The 20,447-nt window shown below is 35.6% G+C and overlaps 1 protein-coding gene across 3 annotated transcripts in view; it reads left to right on the top strand.

The window, feature by feature from the left end:
• CAMSAP2 (calmodulin regulated spectrin associated protein family member 2) overlaps positions 1–20,447 on the top strand; it is a 78,932-nt gene that overhangs the window by 39,361 nt on the left and 19,124 nt on the right. For 2 of the 3 annotated variants that reach the window (XM_048944564.1, XM_048944566.1), the window contains 5 exons: positions 4,149–4,310; positions 4,968–5,051; positions 9,715–9,747; positions 14,190–14,331; positions 17,424–17,563. In XM_048944564.1, the coding sequence (XP_048800521.1) occupies positions 4,149–4,310; positions 4,968–5,051; positions 9,715–9,747; positions 14,190–14,331; positions 17,424–17,563 (561 nt within the window). The remainder of the gene's footprint in view (positions 1–4,148; positions 4,311–4,967; positions 5,052–9,714; positions 9,748–14,189; positions 14,332–17,423; positions 17,564–20,447) is intronic. The other variant, XM_048944565.1, reaches the window with a different exon arrangement.

Below are 20,447 nucleotides of genomic sequence, written 5' to 3'. Positions count from 1 at the left end.
CTTTTTTCTAGTACCATTCTGGGAAATTGTTTTAGCTATGATTTTCCTAAGGAATCAGGTCAAAAGAAACCTCCTTGCTTGCATCTTTTAGTGGAACATATAACTATGCTTAGTAGTATGTAATAATATCAGATATAATATGCAGTATTTGTCCATAAGCATACATGTATGTACAATATATATATATATACACACACACACACCTTATGCATAGTACATTTTTTATGAAGTTGTTGATAGTTGCTGATTGGAGGTGAAGTGAACCAAATAATCAAAGATGAGACAGAAAAAAGCATTAGCAGTGATGCTTCAGGATAATTCAGTAAGCTGCTTACTGAAGTAATCACTAGTGGAAAAGAAAGCTGTGGAACCTACATTAAAGAAGCAAAAAGTAACCAGTAATTATATGGGATGATTGAGTTAAGACTCTTGTGTTCTGTGCAGGGTGTAGCTGAGAAAAAACAAAACTGTGTTTGCCTTGAAAAAGAAAAAAAAAAAATCCACTTCAAAATGGAGCATTTTTTTAAGGCATAATATTGTGCCATTTAAGATCTCACTACTTTGCATCATTGTAGTGAAATGATCAAAGGAGGAGAAGGCTTCTCTTGGGAACTTAATTACTATTCAAACTTTTTTTTCCAGGACTTCAATAGTTATGCTGATAAACCTTGTATTTTAAACAATGGGGTACTGTTTTTGTAGCACAGTTTTTAGTTTAGTATTTTTTGTTTAGCATAACGAACTACAAGACATAAAAGAATGTAGCTTGCTTGACTTTTTCTCCGATAAGGGGGGAGAAGAAACAGTGGAACTGTGTGTGGAATTAATTTTTTGTACAATTATTTTAGGTTTAAGTTGCATGTTATATGATTGCTTTCAGTTCCCTGGGGAAAAAAAATCTATAACTGGTAATTTCAATCAGGATTGACCTGTAAATAAAATTAGCAAAAATAGCAAATTTGTGAGTTGTTTCTTGGGATCATAGTTTCAAGTTGACCAATTTTTTTTTTTCCAATATTATTTTAATATTCCCCTTTGAATGTCTTCTATGAGTTATAAGGAAAATAATTGATGAGACTTCTGAGACTTTGCAGATTCCTTTACGTGGTAGCTTATTTCAGAGAGATCCCATCAGTGTGCAGGTTGATTCAACCTTGTTTTGATAGTAACAGACTATTGGCAAGGGTCATCTTTTCATTGCTGCATTTGTTTGCATAAGTAGTTTGCAGTTTTTAAATAATTTGCTGGAAACGCTGAAAATATGCGATTTGGCTAGCTAACTGTAATTAATTTTATTTACTTAATGCATTTGTAATGTATTGAGAATCTTGGTAGGCAGAAGCCAAGTGAATACGGAATGATAGCAGTAGTTTTTGAACTTAGCTCCATTGCTTTTCTTTCCAAGCAGGCACTTAACAAAATGCTGAAATGTGTTAATGTGTGAGTGTAAGACGTGGATTTCATTTCTAAGCTGTGACTTTTAGAACTAAGTAGTAGATCTTCTATGAACTCTGTAGTGGAGTGAAGGGCGCTACTTTTTTTTGTAGATAAGAGCTGTACAGCGCAGTGTTGTAAGTTTACTTGATTCAAATCATGTGTTCTCAGCAATTTTCTGTTATTATAGGTACTGTAGGTACTGGCTTTTACTAATATGTGAATAATCTGTTTACTGGTTTGTTTCTACATGCATCAATACTTTCCATAATGAGGGCTAAGTTTGCTGCAGTACTGAGTTGTTTGTTGTGATTTTTCAGATGCTTCTTAATCACCTAATTCTGAAGTCTGTGAAGCAGGCTGCTCAGTTAACTTCAGTATCTTCATAACATGCCACAGAAAAGGTTACATAGTCTGCTCTGTATCTTTTGGACTTAAAGTATGTTTAGGAACAAGTCTTTGACCTTCCCACAGCTTTGGAGTATGTCAAAGAGCATGTTTATACTGTTACGTTCAAGTTCTTGTCTGTGGAGCTAGCTTGGGCTCAGAACCAGTCAGTGGTCTTCTTTTCAGGTGAGAAAGTGTGAGCATACATCCAAACGAAAGGCTCTCAGCACCTTGGGTGTAGGTCTTTAAAGCCCTCTGTTCCACATTGATGTGAATTGCGTGTTGTCCTTAGCAGAGAAGCTGTAATGTGTTGAGGAACGGGCCAGGGTGTCCTTGCCATTTGTTACCACAGGTACTGGAGGCTGAGAAGCAAGTCCTCGTCAGCTTCTAAATCTGCAGTGAAGCAAGTGGTATGGCTGCGTTTGTGAGCTGACTTACCTTCCTATTCCTTCCTGGACAAATGTGAAGACTGTTCAGCTAAGAAACTGGCTTTGTCTTTGGGGAATCTGATCTGTGCGTCTCCTTAGGTGGCTGCTAAAGTTGCTGGGGAAGGTGGCTGAGGGGAGAGGTTGTGTGGGCTGGCATTAGCTTTTTGTAGGAAGAGACAGGCACTAATGCTTTGTGATGCTTGGACATGGGATGAGACTTTGGTATGGATCTCTACCTTGTAACACGTGCCTGTGAAGACCTGAGACCTATTTGCTCACGTGTTTTTGGTTTGCAAAGCAGCAGTGGGCAGCTGACGCTGAAAGAGAGATAATGAAAAAAAAATACTTTGTTGGATGGCTGGTTGTTCCATTAATAGATAATGCACAGCCACTAATAGATACGTGTATAAGACATCTGGATGTGTCCAAACCACAGCTCCAGCAGCACCTTGGAGGCTGTGTCAGTGCTGGGCAGAGCCCTGCAGTCACTCAGCCATGCAGGCACTGGGCAGGAGGAGCGCAGTGTGAGTGCGGGCAGCACTCACACTGTGGCAGGCAGGGAGGCTCCTGGGTGTAAGGTGAAAGAGCACTGGCTGTTGCCAGGAAGGTTTGCTATCAGGCACAGTTTCATGAAAATATGTAGTTAGTATCTAAGGAATAATCTGCCTTTTTTTTGTCAATTAAAACAGCTTAGCTGCATAAAAAAATGGTATTACTGCTGTCTGATTCTAAGGGCAGCACCGTAACATTCTTAAGTAATACATACAATAAGGGCAGCAAGAAACCTGAATCTGTTCATCTTTTTCCCCCTGGGAATTCTGGAATAAATGATGTGTCCACAGCCTCAACTGCAGTGATGAGAGCATATTGCTGCCTGCTGCCATGGCTGTAGAAGCTGTCCTGTGAAATGTTTATGTGCATACTTTTTAATAGAATACAACAGAGCTGGTCGGTGTTAACAAGTGTTTGGGGTCTTTGTTTTCAATGAGAGATGTGTTGAAAAGCAGCATGTTCAGAAATGCTGTCTTGGGAAATCATTTTGGTTTAGGGGAAATACGTAGAAAGCGTGTTGTGAAGCAGATGCAAATCTCTTAAGTGCTGCCTCTACATACTGGCATCATTTTCTTATTTGGTTATGAGAATGTAGTGAAAATCCTGATTGCTTATTTACTTACATTTTTTTTAGAAACTATGAAATAGCCATGGACTTTCAATATATGAAACATCTGTGTTAACAGACGTTGTGTTTTATTTATCAGTATGTGCCTATTTTAAACATAGTGGTGTGTGTTTGGTGTGTGTTTAGCTACATCTGTGTTAGAGAATGAGTTTGGTAGAAGAAAAATAATTGTTTTCTGTCATATTGCTTTTTAGTTACGTTAATGTAATTGTGTCTTCTTCCTGGAATTATGACTTGAAAAACAGGTGAAGTTGCTTATGCAGCAATATAATGATGATTGATTGAAGGTTGCTTTCCAGCCAGTGTCAGTTTTTATTTCCAGTAAAATAACATTGATGAGGCCAGGGGGATTATTTTCACTAAGGAGATTTCAGAAGACTTCTTAGGCTTTGTTAAAACATCAAGTTGATGTAATGTTTGTATCATGAAAATTGTTTCTTTTTCTTTCCATTTGCGCTTCTTTACTTTTGATGTTTGTTTTATTGCACAAGTTACTTTAATTCATGGTGAGCCTTTTGTTTTTTGCTTTGTCTTGCTTTCTCAAATCTGTTGTGCATGTTTGTGTTGTTTGGTTTTGATTCAAAACTGAAAACCAGGCAGAAAACTTACAGCATTTACAGTTTTGGCCCCCTATGTATCTGGCTATGTTTGCAAACAGTACGTAAGAAAGTGGTATTTCAGTGTGCATAATAATTAGGCATTACTATTTCTCTTTGTAGAGTGCTCATTTGGCTATGATTGATACTCTTATGATGGCTTATACTGTCGAGATGGTCAGCGTTGAGAAAGTGATTGCATGCACTCAGCAGTATTCATCCTTTTTCCAAGCTACGGATCTACCTTATGACATAGAAGATGCTGTCATGTTCTGGATAAATAAGGTATGAACAATGGAGAAGCAAACCATGATTTTATTTGTAGTCTGTAAGATTGTATTAGAGATGAATGGATATGTATATACATAGGTGTATCTGATAGGGACTGTTTTTCATCTGCTGTTTGTGGATAACAAAAAAAGAAGTTTGCAGAAATCAGTTCAACTAGTTATGTGATCTAGATAAATGAGAAGTCTAAATTAAATAGAATAATATAACTTGCATGTGGCACGTTAACAGTTGCTGTCATGTTGAGATAGCGTGTTGGTTGGTTGAGTGTCTCCAGTTGGCTATGTTAAAAGAGCTAATTTCTTATTTATCATGATTTAAAAGCAAAGTGTTCTGTTTATGTTTGAGCACATATTGCTTGAGATTGTTTAGCTTTACCACATAATCAAATCAAATGACAGCAATACACTCTTAATCAAATGCAATTAAGCATAATAAAGGGCAGAGTTGTTAATAAAGCATAAAGCTAAACATAAGTGACCTAGACTGCAGCTGGAATGTTGACGTTTGCAGGTTACACTTCACAGCTATGGAATCAGAAATATCTGTTAAATCTTTTCAGCAAACTTAGTGTAGTGATTTACAGACCTTAAGAAAACTTGCAATTTCCACAACTTGTTTCTTGGACCACGGAATAAGCTTTTTTGTCTGTAGGTAAATGAACATTTGAAAGACATAATGGAACAGGAACAAAAACTTAAAGAGCATCACAGTGCAGAATCTGCAGGAGGTCAGAAGGTATGTGCTGGAGTTAAAATAATTTAATCGAGGACAAGCATTCATTGTAAATAACAGTTACTTATAGATATGGTATGTATTAGTAAATATGCATTTGCAAGCACTGAACTTTTTAACTGTTTGTTACATAATGCAAGGTTTTAGAGTCACAGAATATAGTGAATTGGAAGGGACACACAAGGATCACAGAATCCAGACCCTGTTTCTTTTTTAAGTTAGTTTCATGATTTCCATGAAGTTATTCCTTTCAAACTTAACAATAGGAAAGTTGCACTTTTTATTCCCAGTTGTCCTTAATGACAATTCAGTTTTTGACAGCAAGAAGACATGTGTTGCAGTGGTTGTAAGAAATTGATTAATAAATACTTCCTAGATAATTTCAAAATGCAGTTGAGTCAACTGTGAAAAAGGAAAGCACGTTTTATGCATGTTTTTTTTTCAATGTTCACCCTTGTGAATTACATGCATCTCAAAAGAGATAAATCTGCATGTGGCATCATGGGAAGAATTGCTTTATGATCCAAGATGTTTATTCCAACTTTTTTAATGTGAACAATAAAAGTTGTTTAGTACATTTTCCTAAAAGGGTTGTAGGTGTTTTGTTTTGTTTGTTTGTGGAGTTCAGTTAATAAAATAGCATTATGCCCATTTAAAATGTGGAAAGATTGCATTCAGTTCCAGAGTAAATAAATTTGCATGTTTAATATGCTTCTGGATAATTCTATCAGTCAGTCACTTTTGAAAGATGTGAATAGTTTTTGAAATCTTAATAGTTTTTGCATTAGAATCTTAATATGGTTAATAGCAGTGATGGGAGAAAAAAAAAAAGCCCACATACATAAGAGCAATTACATACAATTATCGTTATTTGTAAACAAAAAAAGATCAGTAATGTTTATTCTCACTTAGATTATAATTTGAATAATTTAGAATATAATTTGTGTATTGTTAGGAATGTCAAGATAAAATTTGTATTTATGTCCTTGTTCTTGAATTAACTGTTGAAATAGACTGCATGGTCCATAACCATATCCCATAAATAAAACCAGTGGACTGAAAAAATTGCCTAAAGTTAGTGTGAGCATTTGTGATGATTTTGTTGTATGAATATCAATCTGTAACACAGAACCTATTCTGTTGACCACATTACAAATGCACTTGTAAAACAGCAATTATTGACAAATAATGGAAGAAATTATAATTCTTTCTATACATACACTACAGTTTTAGGTAGTATTGTTCCAGGTGCATATTAGGTTATTTGCCTTGGTGTGAGACTCAGCAGCATAAATTACAGGTATTACAGGTACATAAATTGTCAGGTATTCCATGCTATGAGTATATATTGGCATACCTTTATCTATTACCTGGAAAACTTAATGTGGGTACAATGTCAGGCTCCAGTTGACCCCTGGATGTCTCTTCTGCTAGCAGGAGTTCATTGCAGATTATATTGCAGGTTGGTTTGTTGTTTTTTTACAAATACCATTTGTACAGAAAGATTCAAGACTGCAATGACAAGTGGAATCTGATTTTAGAAAGTAAGTCTAGAATCTGAAAAACAGTCACTTGTAGTTGGATTTAAGGAATTTAAATCTCTTTTTTTTGTATGCAGGAAGATGGTAAATTCAGATGGTAACTCAGATTGTTATTTTAGGTTTTCTTTGAGAAATGCTGGTCTGTTCAACTGATGATTAACTGGTTTTTTTTAATGTAACAGTATTTACCAAATGAGATCTAGAAAACATAATAAACATATGCCTAAAACTGGTATTTCCTAACTGCAAATTATACTGAATGCAAACTTTCCACAGAAAACTATGAAGAAAATCTATTATAAATCAGTTGTTCATATTTTCTGTTAAACCATGAAGAGACTCTTGTCAAGCATCTGCTAGCATTTATCTTCAGACTTCATGTCTGATTATTTGTCTCCATATTCCATCCCTCATGCGTTCTTTTTATAGTACAAAATCAGTGACGTGTCCTGTTACGTTATGGCATTGACCCTCCCTCTCATGTATCTCAGCAAAGCTGTGAAAAAGCTGACTGAATTTTTGTATGAGATTTGGCTTCTAGTGAAATGTGTACAATTTCTTGTCTGAGTACTTAGCAGTGCAGTTTTCCCTCATTATTTTATTCTATCTTGTGCCTGGGTTTAGTTACCATCAGTAATCTTTACTAAATTGAAAATGGATGGATGGGTTTGATCACTGCCATTGTATAAACCAAAATAATGTAATTACACACTTTACCAGTTTCCTGGAGAAACTAATTGATAGTTCTACATGTTTACTGCAGCTTTGCATTTTCAAGCTGAGTCTCTATTTTTTAATTTAGGTTTGTTGTGTTACCCACGTGGTAACAAGTTCTAAAGGTGATGATTCCATTCTAAAAATTTAACTGATTTTGCAATCTTCCTTCTGCTCTGGCCCAGTTCCTTCAGAACTTTTGTTTTAGCATTTCTAAGCTGTGATTGGGTTTTGAACCCAAACCAAGTTTAATTAACAATGTCTTATATGCTGAATTAGAGAGGTGGCCAAACTACCATGCGAAGAATAGGTCATTCATGTGATTAGGGTGAGCTCTTCTTAATTTCTGGCCAAGAATCAGCAAAGCTCAATATTGGAGAACTGAAATCAAGTTAATGAGTAATCAAGTTAATTTTTTTCTAATCTCTAGTGTGATAAAATCTTAAATGTATCAGTTATAAGAAAGATATTGAACATTCATGCCTTATCTTGTTGAAAATCTGTTGTGAGCTTTCTTGTACTAAATAGTAAATCTCTGTATTGCTAAAAAAAAAAAAAAAAAAGTGAAGTATCATATAAATAAATGATAGAGGTAAGATAGACTTAACTATTTCTGAGTAGTTGCAAATAGTATTAACAGATTATGAGATTGCTTTTGTTTTCCTTCATTTTCTTCTGCTGCTAGCTTCCTGTAGAAGATAAGAGAGGAAGGAGTATGTATCTTTTTAGCTCCAGGTAGTCCCCTGTGGATCTTGATCTGCTGGTGCTTTGTGGTCATCTCGTCTGTTTCTGGTAGAGTCTCTGCATCTTTCAGAATTAGGATTTGAAGTTTTGTAGTAGCTTTGGTTTTCAGGCTTCAGTTGAACAATATGTTGTAAATGTACAGTTGCACTTGTTAAACTAATGACTTTCAGTGAAATCAGAGCTTTCTCTTAAACTGTTATCTTGTTTGTGATTTAGACTGAGTCAACACTTAGCAAAATCAATGCAAGTGCCTTGAGAAAATCAAATTTCAGAGTATTTACCCCAAGACCTGAACTCTTTAAACATTTTAAAATTGGTTTAAACAGTGCAACTTTTTGTGCGAAGGTAAAACACTAACACTATAGTCCCACAATCATTTAAATTTATTCTAAGTCCCCACTGCTAGCAAAAGTTAACCCATCAAGAAGATGGCTTTGGAGCAGGATGAACTTCCTTATCTACTTAATGCACTGCTGCATGAATACTAATGATGGTACAAGGAAGAGAGCAGGAACAAGGGCCTGATGAAGGGCATGACTTCCACTTTTGGTTTGTTTTTTTTGCCATAGGATGAATTTATGCAGAGTTAAATTTATGTTGGAGTCATTTTTAAAACTTGATTTGTAGGAGTTAAAAGAATCTTCTTGTAGGAGTGCAGGTTTTCACCTGAGACTGTTCTTAATTTTCTCTTGAGGGGGGAAAAAAAAATATGAAAAAAAAAAAACCATGAAATCAAGTCAGGATTACCTTGTCAGGTTTTTTTTAGTGACTGATCAATTCTTAGTAATTCTCATAATAATAATTTTGTTCCTGTTCATACGAAGTACAAGTTTGAGAGTCACTGAACTGTGTTGTTCCAAGGGATTTCAGCTTTTCTTTATCTGTTCGAGTACAGAAAGATCCACCAACAGTATGTTTCACCTTACGTTTTTAGGTCAAATTTGTATTTTTGATAATGTGTCAGGTTAGAATTGTATAAACCAGTTTGGATCATTTCTCTGTGAATAGTCAAACCTCCTTCTACATTTCAGGTCATTGCACATCATGCAGCTGATGCTAATATGATTTGTCATTGCAAATATATAACTGCTTGCACCTCTTGTTGTTTTGAAAACTGCTATATGACTGTTCAAAAATATTCTAAGCATTATAAACCTCTTTGGCTTTGAAGTGACTAATGCAAACTTCACTGCAATTGGTTGTAATGTACTACGGTGTGTTTATACCTTTTTTTCATTGCTTTAGCTTCCCTGCTTCTCCATATGCACTGCTGGAGTTCATTTTGATACTTGTGAAATCATAACTTCAAGTCTCAAATGAATTCTTTAGTCAGATTGCATATTCAGAGTACAATTACATGTGTGAAAGCACTTAACAGAACTGCATTGATATGACAGTCTTATCTGTTGTTGTGGGAAAATGATAATGTTGATCTACTAAGACTGAAGATGAGTATTTCTACAGTATTATTTGTGCTAATGAGTTGAAGATACAGTGGCTATAGTGCTCTAATGTTTATCATTAAATTATAATTTACTGTTATACAAAATGAGAATGTTGAAGAAAATTGCTTTGTAAAAATGGTGAAATCTGATAAATTGTTCCTGTTTTTTTTTTTTCTTTGCTTTCTGCTTTTGTGTTTTTTTTCCCTACTGCTTCCTCTGAAGTCTCCTACCAAATGGTATTGGAAACTGGTTCCTGTAAGTTTGCCCAACTGCTTCACTTTGATCAACTAGCTTATTTTGGGAATGGCTTTGTCCATGTCATGCTGGTCTAATTATTCATTTCATTTGTCTCTTTGAGATAATTTGTTAAGAGATTACTCTGAAAAGGTGTTCATAATAAAGCTAAATAAACAAAATAACCCTCAAACACCCTGCTTTGCAAGGTAGTCTGTGCAAGATAAGTGAAAGATGTAATGCTGGGTGAGATTTACCATCGCTTTGGTGTAAACTGATAGTACCAGCTGTTAACTTTTTTCAAAATACTTTCTCAAAGAATTCCAGTGAGTATATGATATTTGATATGGACTCCTAAAAAAAAACAAAAACAAAGCTTTGCAGAAATAATTTTTGATTGCTGTCTGTGTATGGAAACTGAAACTTTCTGATGCATTTTAATGTGCAATCATTTCACCATTTGTCTAGAATTCCTTATTTTTTGACTGATTTAAGATAGTTCTCTGTCCACAGAAAGTAATCAAAAACAATCTATTGATAATGAGACTATAATTTCATTAACAGCAGTAGAAAGTGACTAGTTCTGCATACTATTAAACTTTGTTTTCCCTTTGTTGCCTTTCTGTGGGGTTATCGTTCTCATACAGTAACTTGCCCCTGAAACACACTCTTATTATTAATTCTACAACAGGTTTTGCAATTTGCAACATCTTTCCATGGAGAGATGTGCTGTTTGGCTTGGGAATAAGCTAGTCAGTTGTTTAGGTACATGCAGAACTATGTATTTCTGGTCTGAATTCCAGAGAACTAATCCTTATGGCTTCAATCTGAGGATTATCAAATAACTGATTTAGCAGTTGCTCAGGTCTTGGTTATCGTAACTAGTACCATATTGCTCATAGTTTGCAAGGAGAACTAAATAACAAGGCAGCTGCATGTAGGCAGCACCAGAGACAGCATGTTGTTCCTGGTGGTGGTATTAAAAAAATGAGTAAAAAGGTTCAAGCACACTTTTCAGTAAATTAATCATTATGTAAGTTCTTAATAATTTGTATCCTACCAGCAATTTCTATGTAATGCTCTCAATTACAATTGTGACATTTATACACACACAGACTCTGCTCTCCACAGTATAATCCATTAACTTAATTTTGGAATTAAATGGAGAGAACAATGGAGAAAAAAAAGGAGAAGCTTTTTACTGCTTTACAGAAAATGAAGCACATTTTTGTTGATGTTGTTCTATTGATACAAAGAAGTGGCTACTTCACAGCAGTTTCAGAATGTTTTTATTTTGCTTTTGTCTACAGTGTTAATTTAGTAAACTAACTTGATTAAAAATTGAAACCTGTAACCTGAATTCACCTGCCTGTTGTCCATAAACAACTTGCACTAGAGTTATTTACTTTGAGCCTGTTACTTGAGTACAGTTATAACTGAAACTCTAGTGCTACTGATAATACAGTAGGAAAGCAGTGGCTCAAATGTTCTGTTAGTTCAACCACTTGTCTCATCTCTTCGCTTTACATGGTGCAGATGTTCAGTAGTGGGATAGGCCTCAGCATGCCGGCAGCTGGAAAGTTACTCTGAGAAGTGAATTTATAGCACATCACTGAAGATAAAGGCATCCGTGTCTCTTATTAATGATTACCTCAGAATACACACGGGCACTTCAGAGTAGCTGATGGGCTTTTAGTTTTTAGCTAACCTTGTTCATATGCCAGTGTCTTAACTACACTGAGATTTGTCCAAGAGGAATAAGCTCAGATGCCAATTCAGACTGGTTTCTATAGGACCTCAGAAACAAGATTTGTATTAGCATTTATGTTTTAATGAGTGCTACAGCATTTTAATATATGTAGAGGTTTGTTTGTCTCTTGCATTATTGCATCCATATTTACTAGCAAAGATTACTACTGAATAGAAGGATTTCTTCAAATGGAAGTTAGGTAAAAATGCAGTGCAATTACCAGTGTCTTCTGTTTTTCGATATAATTTATCTTTTCTGCTAAATTGAAACACTATGCGTGTTATACCTTAATGAACCTAGCATGGCAGATTATATTTGTATATTTTCCTGAACTGATGTGCTTGGTGTACTCTACAGTGAATTAAGTCCTCTTTCTCGGTTCACTGTAATGATTTGACAGTTTCCAGGCACTGTTCATAAAGCTACTTTGGGCATCCTTGGAGTGACAACAGGCTTTCACAGAATTTACTATGCAAGACCATTGCATTATTAATTTAAAATATTTTTCAGCACTCCATTAAAAAGATGACACTTAAAAGGAATATATAAAATATTACAGAACTATTTGGGCCATAATTTTAGAGTCCATATCTATCCTGTGTCTTCTAACATTATTCCATAATTGAATCATAATATTTAACTGATTCAGTTTTAGTCATAGGGAAAGTGCAGAGACCTTTTCATGTTATATTTGAAGCTTGAAGGATTTTTAATCATAGTTTATCATAGTATTGCCTGAGAATGAAAAAAGAAACTTTCAGTGCAGGCAGATTGGCCTGTTTTCTCATGTTTAACATGAGAAGAATTGTTAGTAATTCATTTACTGTTAGTGAATATTTAGCGTAACATGCAAAACATTTGATGCAAATACCAGTCCATTTCAAAGATGAAGACAAACTCTCCATTTTTAATTGGTTACCATTTGTTAATTAACCAATTACTAATATTAATTTATTAGAGTATAAGTTTCCTGGGCTTAATAGAAGCCCTTAATTTTCCTAGAACAGATATCTTGTATTACTAGATTTGTGCTTCTTGGCCTTTTAGAAGACACTAATGTTCACTGCAGATAACTTCCCTGTCATCCTTAACAGAAATCTAGTGACAATAAGCATGGCCTTCAGGCTTAGTCTGTGGTTCTACAGGCTTTTTTTTTTTTCTTTTGTTTTTCTTTTCTTTTTTTTCTTTTTTTCTTTTTACCAACAAAGCTAAATGAGACAGTTCCCACCCCACCCAAAAGGCTTCATCCCTGCCAACTCAATTGCTTTAGAAACAAAGGGGAGAAGAGCTTTTGGTGGAGCAAAAGTTTTATCATGCAGCCACATCAGCAACTTTCAGTACAACTCAAAGGTGGAGAGCAGCAGACAGGATCTTGCAGCTTCAGCTTTGATAGAATCTTAGAATGGCTTGGGTTTAAAGGGACCTTAAACATCATCTAATTCCAACATCCTGCCCTGGGCAAGGTTGCCACCCACAGATGAGGCTGCCCAGTGGCTAACCTAACCTTGAATGCCTCCAGGGATGGGGCATCCCCAGTTTCTCTGGGCAGTTTGTTCCAGTTCCTTGCCACTGAAGAATTTCTAACTGTTGTTGTTTAACTCTCTTTTGGTTTAAAACTGTTCCCCTTGTCTTGTAACTATTGGACCATGAAAAATGTTGGCCTCCGTTTTGTTTATAAGGTCCCTTTAAATACCAGTGTCTTCAGTGAGGTCTCCCAGAGCCTTCTCTTCACTGGAATGACATCTTCAAAAGCTTCACCAAATTCCTACAAGGCTGCTTTCAAGCTTAATGTGTGTATTTCTGTGAAATTTACTTAGAAACACTCTTGGCATTATAATTAGTTGTGTGATATGAATGAGAAGGTAATCATTTGGTACTGTTTTAAAAATAAAACATAGTAAATATTAACGAATTACAATCTTTCATCTCCATTTGTTTTCTCAAGAAATATTGAAAAGAAATTCAGGTCATAGATAACATTTGTTAAGGTAGCTGTCTCCCTTTCCCCCTCATCCTGCCCCAAAAAGAAAACCATAAAAATGTATTAATTGCAGGTAAATGTTATCTTAGCATTCTAAACTAATGACCCCCTTGTATACTGAGTTGTTTTTCAAAATATCTCCTTTTTCTAACTGGGCTGCTGCCTGGCCTTAACACTTGACCATGAATGCTTCTTTATGTTTCAAACTGCTTACAATGAAACTTACTAGTAATGAAATGTAGTCGATGCAGATTTCCTTGTTTCAGAACTTGCTGTTAAGTAAGTTATGTTATTGAGATTTTGGGAAAGCTTCTTGTGCATTAACTTCATAGTCATTTGCACTGCTGGTAAAATGAAGCTATGATCTTCACGGCAGATCGGGGTCTGTCTTGTGTTTACATGCAGATCCCTTCTGGTTGAATAGAAATGGATGCAAGATGTTGAATGAGTTGTATGATATTTAATTTAGCTGCACAGAGATCATTAAAAAAAAATTTGGTAGTTTAGAAAGAAAGTGTCAATACTGTCATATAGGCTCCTTTCCTCTTAACTATTACTTCTGGCATTCAAAACAAAACGTAAAGTGAAAAGTTCTAGGAAATCTGAAACTGAGAATATTGAGTTATTTATTTAATGCTGCATTTTCACTGAGTGTAAAACCTGCAATACAAATCTGTTTATTCCTGTGTTCAGAGCCTTTGTGTCTCTTAATCTCTTCATTCTATATTGTAGGCCCGTTACAGGAAGGAACAAACATTGCTCAAGCAGCTGCCCTGCATTCCATTGGTGGAAAACTTGCTGAAAGATGGTACAGATGGTTGTGCTTTAGCAGCCCTGATCCACTTCTACTGTCCAGATATTGTTAAACTCGAGGGTATGTCTAACATGTCTCAGTTGAAATGTCTTTATTTTTTATATATATAAAGAAAGGTGCAGAATAAGATGTGTCAGAGGCACGGTCTGAGTGTGACAGTGATGGATTCAGTATTAACGTTTTATCTATGTATTTTTAAACTTAAATAACAAGATCCACTGTGTCCTTCCATAGTATTTACTCTTACAGTGTCACACAGATGCAAGTGTATGGCAACATGTTATTGCAGATATGACTCTGATAACGCCACAAAAATTTGCAACTATTTGGAGAACAGTGATTATTGAAGCTGCATAAGTGCTTTCTTGTGTGTCTGATCAGTTACAGATATAAAACAGGGAAGGGTCACTTCTGTCTTTCACAGAAAAGTAGACGAACTGCATAGCTGCTCTGTATGGCAGATGATAGTTGGTTCGTGTTCAGGGTTTTTCTCTGATAGTGAAGTATATATCGTGGATAAACAAGAGCATGTGGTGTAGAACATACCGGTGCCATGCTGTTCTATAATGGCAATTATCTGATGATGAGCAACTTTATCTTTGTACTGTGGCCTGGTTCAAGTCGTATCTTCCTCTTGGCAATTGAGAGCGTCTTGCAGCTGTAAAATGTCTTGGCAGCTAACACCCATCATTTTCAGCCTGTGTTCTGTCCGTGATACCTTTGATGTCGTGGGAACACTTGTATATATCCTCTTCCTAAGAAATCCAGGAATATGAACAAGGATATGCAGGTACTGGAATATGGAATTCATATGCACAACTGCTTTATAGGAAGCTTCCAGCCCAGTAGGCTTTGAAGATTAAAGACACTAAGATGCATACATTCATTGTTCTTCTTTGGCTCGTGAATTTTTGAAAATAACCTTTAAGTTTATATAAGTGTTGCAGCCAAGTATTTACAATTCTGTATGATTGGAGAGAAGTTAGTATTTGGGTTGTGTTTAAACTGAGTAACATGCTGGTTTTAGTATGACTGTATCATAGACTTTCCGAAGGATCTTTTATACTATTTCAGGATGGCATTAACAACAAATTCCTTCAGCATGTGTCTTTTAGCACATTGAAATACAAGACACTTGTCATCTTTCAACTTTCACTTTTACGTTCATTAGGTGTCTTGCCCTAAAGACATAAAAATGTGTGCCATTGTCTCAGAAATAAATTTGAAGATACTCTAAGCAAATAGAAACACTGTAAGAGACTGCTCCAATCTTCTCTGTCTTTAGATAGTACTACATCTGATACATGTTAAGCTTCACTAAGACTTTATTCTCTATTGGAAATGAGGAAGGCAGATGAGGAAGATGCATATGCAGAAGTGCTTAAAAATGCACCAATAACAAGGAGAAAAATATGAATCCAGACTACACAGTTCTAAAATAAATGCTTCCTTGTTAATTTGACTTCAAAATCTGGGTTTCCTTGTAGGAATTTAAAACTGTGTCTGTGAGACAAAAGATTGGCTATTGCTTAAAATTATATGATTCCTTTCATGGCTTATGTTCTATCTTAAAACTGTCTAGCTTTTTAAAATCAGTACTTCTGTTCAGACTGTTGCAGAGCCTCACTTCCATGATTTTAAGTACTATTTTTGTTTCCTACTGAAATATGCTTGTAGCTTGTCTTCATGCATTTTTGTTCTTCAGCAGTGCTCTTAACTTGAATAGCTTTTTCTAATCTGATTTCTTCTGCTCCAATATGTTTTCTTTCTGCTGTTTTGCTCAGGCTTCCAAATCCAGCCTTTTCAGTCTCACCTTACGAAGTGGATTTCCATTCTTGTTATTATCTTCAATAATTTTTATTGCAACCAGTCTACTTTTTGTTCATCATCTTTGAATGTGGATGGTTATAACTGCACACAGAAAACCAGGCTGGCGTCTTGTTACTGCCTTGTACCAAGACTTCCTTGTCAGTACTAGAAACACGTTTGCTGATGCATTCTAGCATCATTTGCTTTTTTCATAGCTGCGCGATGCTGAATATCACAGACCATCTTTACATGAGTTAATACGTGATACCTTCCTTCTCTGTATCAATTTCAGATACTGAATCATGTTAGAATTCTATCAGAATAAATGCATCAGTTTGAAATTTTGTGCTGCTGAACTTAATCTCATTTTGATCAGTTTAGCCAAACGTTATTTCCATCAGTATTATACAGGGAATTGATTGGGGTGATGGAACGTTTTTTAGTCCTTTAGGATGAGATGCCTTATCCTGCTAGCATCCAAGCAGATTCTTTATCCAAAGGCAACTTGAAGCCTATGCACTTGAAAGCTGTTACCTCAAGCTCTGTCATCCACTGCTGCTTTGGTGGTGAGGGGAGGAGAGAAAACAACAACGTATGCTCTGGACGTATATTTACTTTCTTTTATTTTCTTCAGTTTTGTTTTTTACAATGGCTCTTTTTGTTGTTTATTTTCAAGTACCTGTATAAGCACAGAACCAGGCAGTTAGCTGGGTGTGAGGTACTTAGAGCTTACTGTGTAACTGTGTGGTTCTGTTCACTGCTACCAATGCTTTGTTGTAAAGAGGCACATTGAAACATAGGGTGGTAATTCATGAATCAGAGGCTTCTGATCTTTGTAAAGATTTGCATCAAACATGGGAGTCCACAATAGCAAATATATAAGACTAAAGTGATGCTGCATTTATGGGGAAATTCAGAGTTAGTGGCATGAAAGTGTACTCTATATATGGGAACAGCTTTGGGAAAAAGCATGCACTCCTGTATAGAAAATCTAAACAAAGAAATGGCTTTTTTAGTGGTTAAATATTGAGTTTTTATTATATGAAAATAGTAGGAGATTAAGAATAATTTACATTTCATAGAAGTCAAAGCAAGAAAAAAATAAACTTGTCAACAGTTAAAAAAAGTTTAGATATTTTTCTAAAGATACAAAGCTGTATTAGGGTATAATATAGTGCTGTCATTTCTTAAGTTTCTGAAATAGAAAAATAAATCTCCTTATGCAGAAAAGAAAAAGTCAAATTTGGATTTATCCAAAATGCTCCAGAAATCCAGCAAAAACAAAAGCTCTTACTGCAGATAAGGAACTATATGTAATCTTCACTTCTATTCTTCTTTTGTAGATATCTGTTTGAAAGAGACAATGTCTTTGGCTGACAGCCTGTATAACCTACAGCTGATTCAAGAATTTTGTCAGGAATACCTTAACCAGTGTTGCCATTTCAGTCTTGAAGATATGCTCTATGCAGCGTCTTCAGTAAAGGTAAAAAATAAAAAACACTTATAAAATGTAAGCCTAACACTTAAGCTGTTTTTTCTAGTAGTATCATCAAGCCTTTTGATCTGCTGCTGTATGGCTGAGTGGAAGAGCATATTGCATCTTTTGAGGTACAACAAGCAGTAGATTTCAGCAGGATGTAAAACTTCTTTCTTTTGGCAGCTATGTTGTTCTACTAATTTTAAGCTATTTTTAAAAGAATACATTTACACAAACTTTGATTTTGTGCAAAATACTGTTGGTTAAAATGTGAAGTAGCAGTCTGCATTAGTTTTAATTTTTAAGACACAAAAGCACAGAATTTGGATTTACTGTTCATTGAATTATTGCTCATTGTCTTTACTCATTTGTGTCTACAGTAATTTCATGGGTTTTGAACCTTAAAGATTTTTTTACTTTGGTAAATGTGTTCTGTTCTGTATACTGATAATTTTTTTTTTTTCAGGTTTTGTTCTCCCAAGTTAATTTTGCTGAAAAGGATAAGCAGGGACACAGGACCAAACACCGTTTTTGTTTTTTTTTTTAAACAAACACACACTTTTTGTCATCCTAATATTCTAATCTTTTCACAAGGGTAAAATCACTTGGTTATCCTTGTTTATTGTTTTTAAACAGTGTGGAAAGTCAGAGTAATTGATTTATTTCTTGTCTAATTGTACCTTCAGTTCTTCATTATTGTGTTTTTCTAAGATTTTTTTCCTATATAAATGCTCTTTATTTGCTTAAGATTCTTGTTGGCCTGCCTTTAGGGAATGAAATATTATTATGGAGTCAGCATATCCATTGCAGATGGTCTGTAATTGCTTTCTAAATATCTGGGTCATTTCACTGCTTTTTATGATTTTTTTTTTACTGCACTCTTCCAAGCAGAGTCACAGAGGCCAGAACCTGAATACAGACAGCTTTGTTGTCTCCTGTAGGGCTGAACCCAATCCTTTTCAAATAAGCAATAAGCTGCCAGGATGAGTAAGGGCAGCAGGACCAGCCCCTCAAAGTCTAGACTACTTAGCCATTGCTGTTTTATTTTGTATATGCAAAGCTGTCTAGTGACTGCTTTCAATCAGCTTTTGGTGTTTTTAAGTTTCATGTAAAGTAGTTTACCTACATACTTGTAATAAGTCTGTTACATTGCAGCCTCTTGTCTGTGGTTTCCCATGTGGTCCTAAACACACACATGCAGGTTTGAATTATATCACAAGCAGATATAAAGTAAGAAGCTTAGGTTAAATACTTTGTCAATATCCCAGTACATCATCTTTAACACTTCTGAAATGCTACAGGCTCGATAATTTTGCAGTTTCTGAATGGTGTTTAAAAGGGAGTTTAGAACTCGTTAAATGATTTTAGAGCAGTTCTACAACTGAGAAGGGGCCTTTTGTGACCATGTTGCTGTGGTGTGGATACTTACTTAGATGTAAATTCTACAGTTAGACTGCCAAGTTCTTCTTTTACACCTTGATGTGGAAACTTTGGCTGGTGCTATAAACTCTGTTTTTCCAGTGTTAAGAATAATTTACTTTCAAAATAAATGCACAGTTAAAGGAGCTCTTTCTAAGTTTTCCAATGCATCTGAATAGAGGGGGTTTTAAGTAATGTATATATTACCCAAATAATTTCATTGTTATTCAGAAAAAACTTGTATCGCAAGCATGTATTTTAAATATTATACATTGAATTAAACTGGTCTACAAAACTTATATACATTAGTTTTAGGATTTTTAGCATCATGCTTTCAGGTGTCAATCAACAACAATTTCTCTTTATATTCAGGGTGACTCATACTGTTCAGTAGGTGGCACTATGATGCTTTTTGTGTAAAAAAGCTGTTTCACTCTTAATGGTGCCAGAAATAACAAAAAAGAATCAAAACACCGATGCTGGAAAAGGCTTCAAGAAAAAAATTAAGTTGACCTATTGGTATGACACTGCTGGCCCTAGAAATTACACTAGGTATCCTGACTTCATGCTAAGTGGTCAAGCACAAAGTGCATACCATACCATACATGCTTTGATTGAGTATTGTGATGCATCTCACACTGACAAGAACACCTTCTGCTAATTAAACTGATATTACTAATAGAAGAAATCCATCAATAGCAGACAGCTATTCACACAATGATTCATTTGCTCACACAACTAACGCTTGCATGCTCACTCAGTTATTTTCTTTGGGTTGGAACAATGCTTGGGAAACCAACACAGTAAAAAAAACGCCCTCCCAGATGTAGGGATCACAATAGCCCGATAGTGGCTTTTTGGAAGGTGTTCAGAGTGTGTCAAGAAGCCACCTTTCTCACTGTGTGTGTGTACAGGGACATGGAATGAATCTGTGTAGTTGGTCTGCACAGGGCAGTTACTGCTCTCTTAGTGTGGTTAGGGTTATACAACCTGTTGTTGGGGTTGCCTGTCATCCTGTCCAGCTTCTCCTATTCTGAGTTCTCACAGATTCAGGGCCACGAGCATCTGCAGCACTGGGTTCTTGGGAGACTTTCATGTGCTGTTGCTTACCACGTCTGCTTCCTATATTTGGCTGCTGTTTTCTGATAACTAAGAAATTATTCATCCAAACTTCCACAGAGTGCTTTTATTCAGGTGAATGAAAGGTCTCTGAATGAAACAATTGTGAGACATGGTTACTGCCTCTCATCTGAGAAGGACATTACTCTGACCTGAGTGTGGGCCAGTCTGAACTATTTAGAATCTGAATTAAGCACATGGGTACCTTATTTTGCAATTGGATACTAATAAGAGCTGACAAAACAAACATTTGCCTGGTAAGCCAAGTGGAGAGCATGGTCCCAGAGCTTCCTTTTTTTTTCCTTTGGAAAGAATCTGCTGAATTGAGCAGAACAAACCATCTAAATATTTG

The sequence above is a fragment of the Lagopus muta genome, chromosome 5 (assembly GCF_023343835.1).
Source record: "Lagopus muta isolate bLagMut1 chromosome 5, bLagMut1 primary, whole genome shotgun sequence".
Lineage (NCBI taxonomy): Eukaryota > Metazoa > Chordata > Aves > Galliformes > Phasianidae > Lagopus > Lagopus muta.
This window is presented reverse-complemented; position numbering and strand designations above follow the sequence as displayed.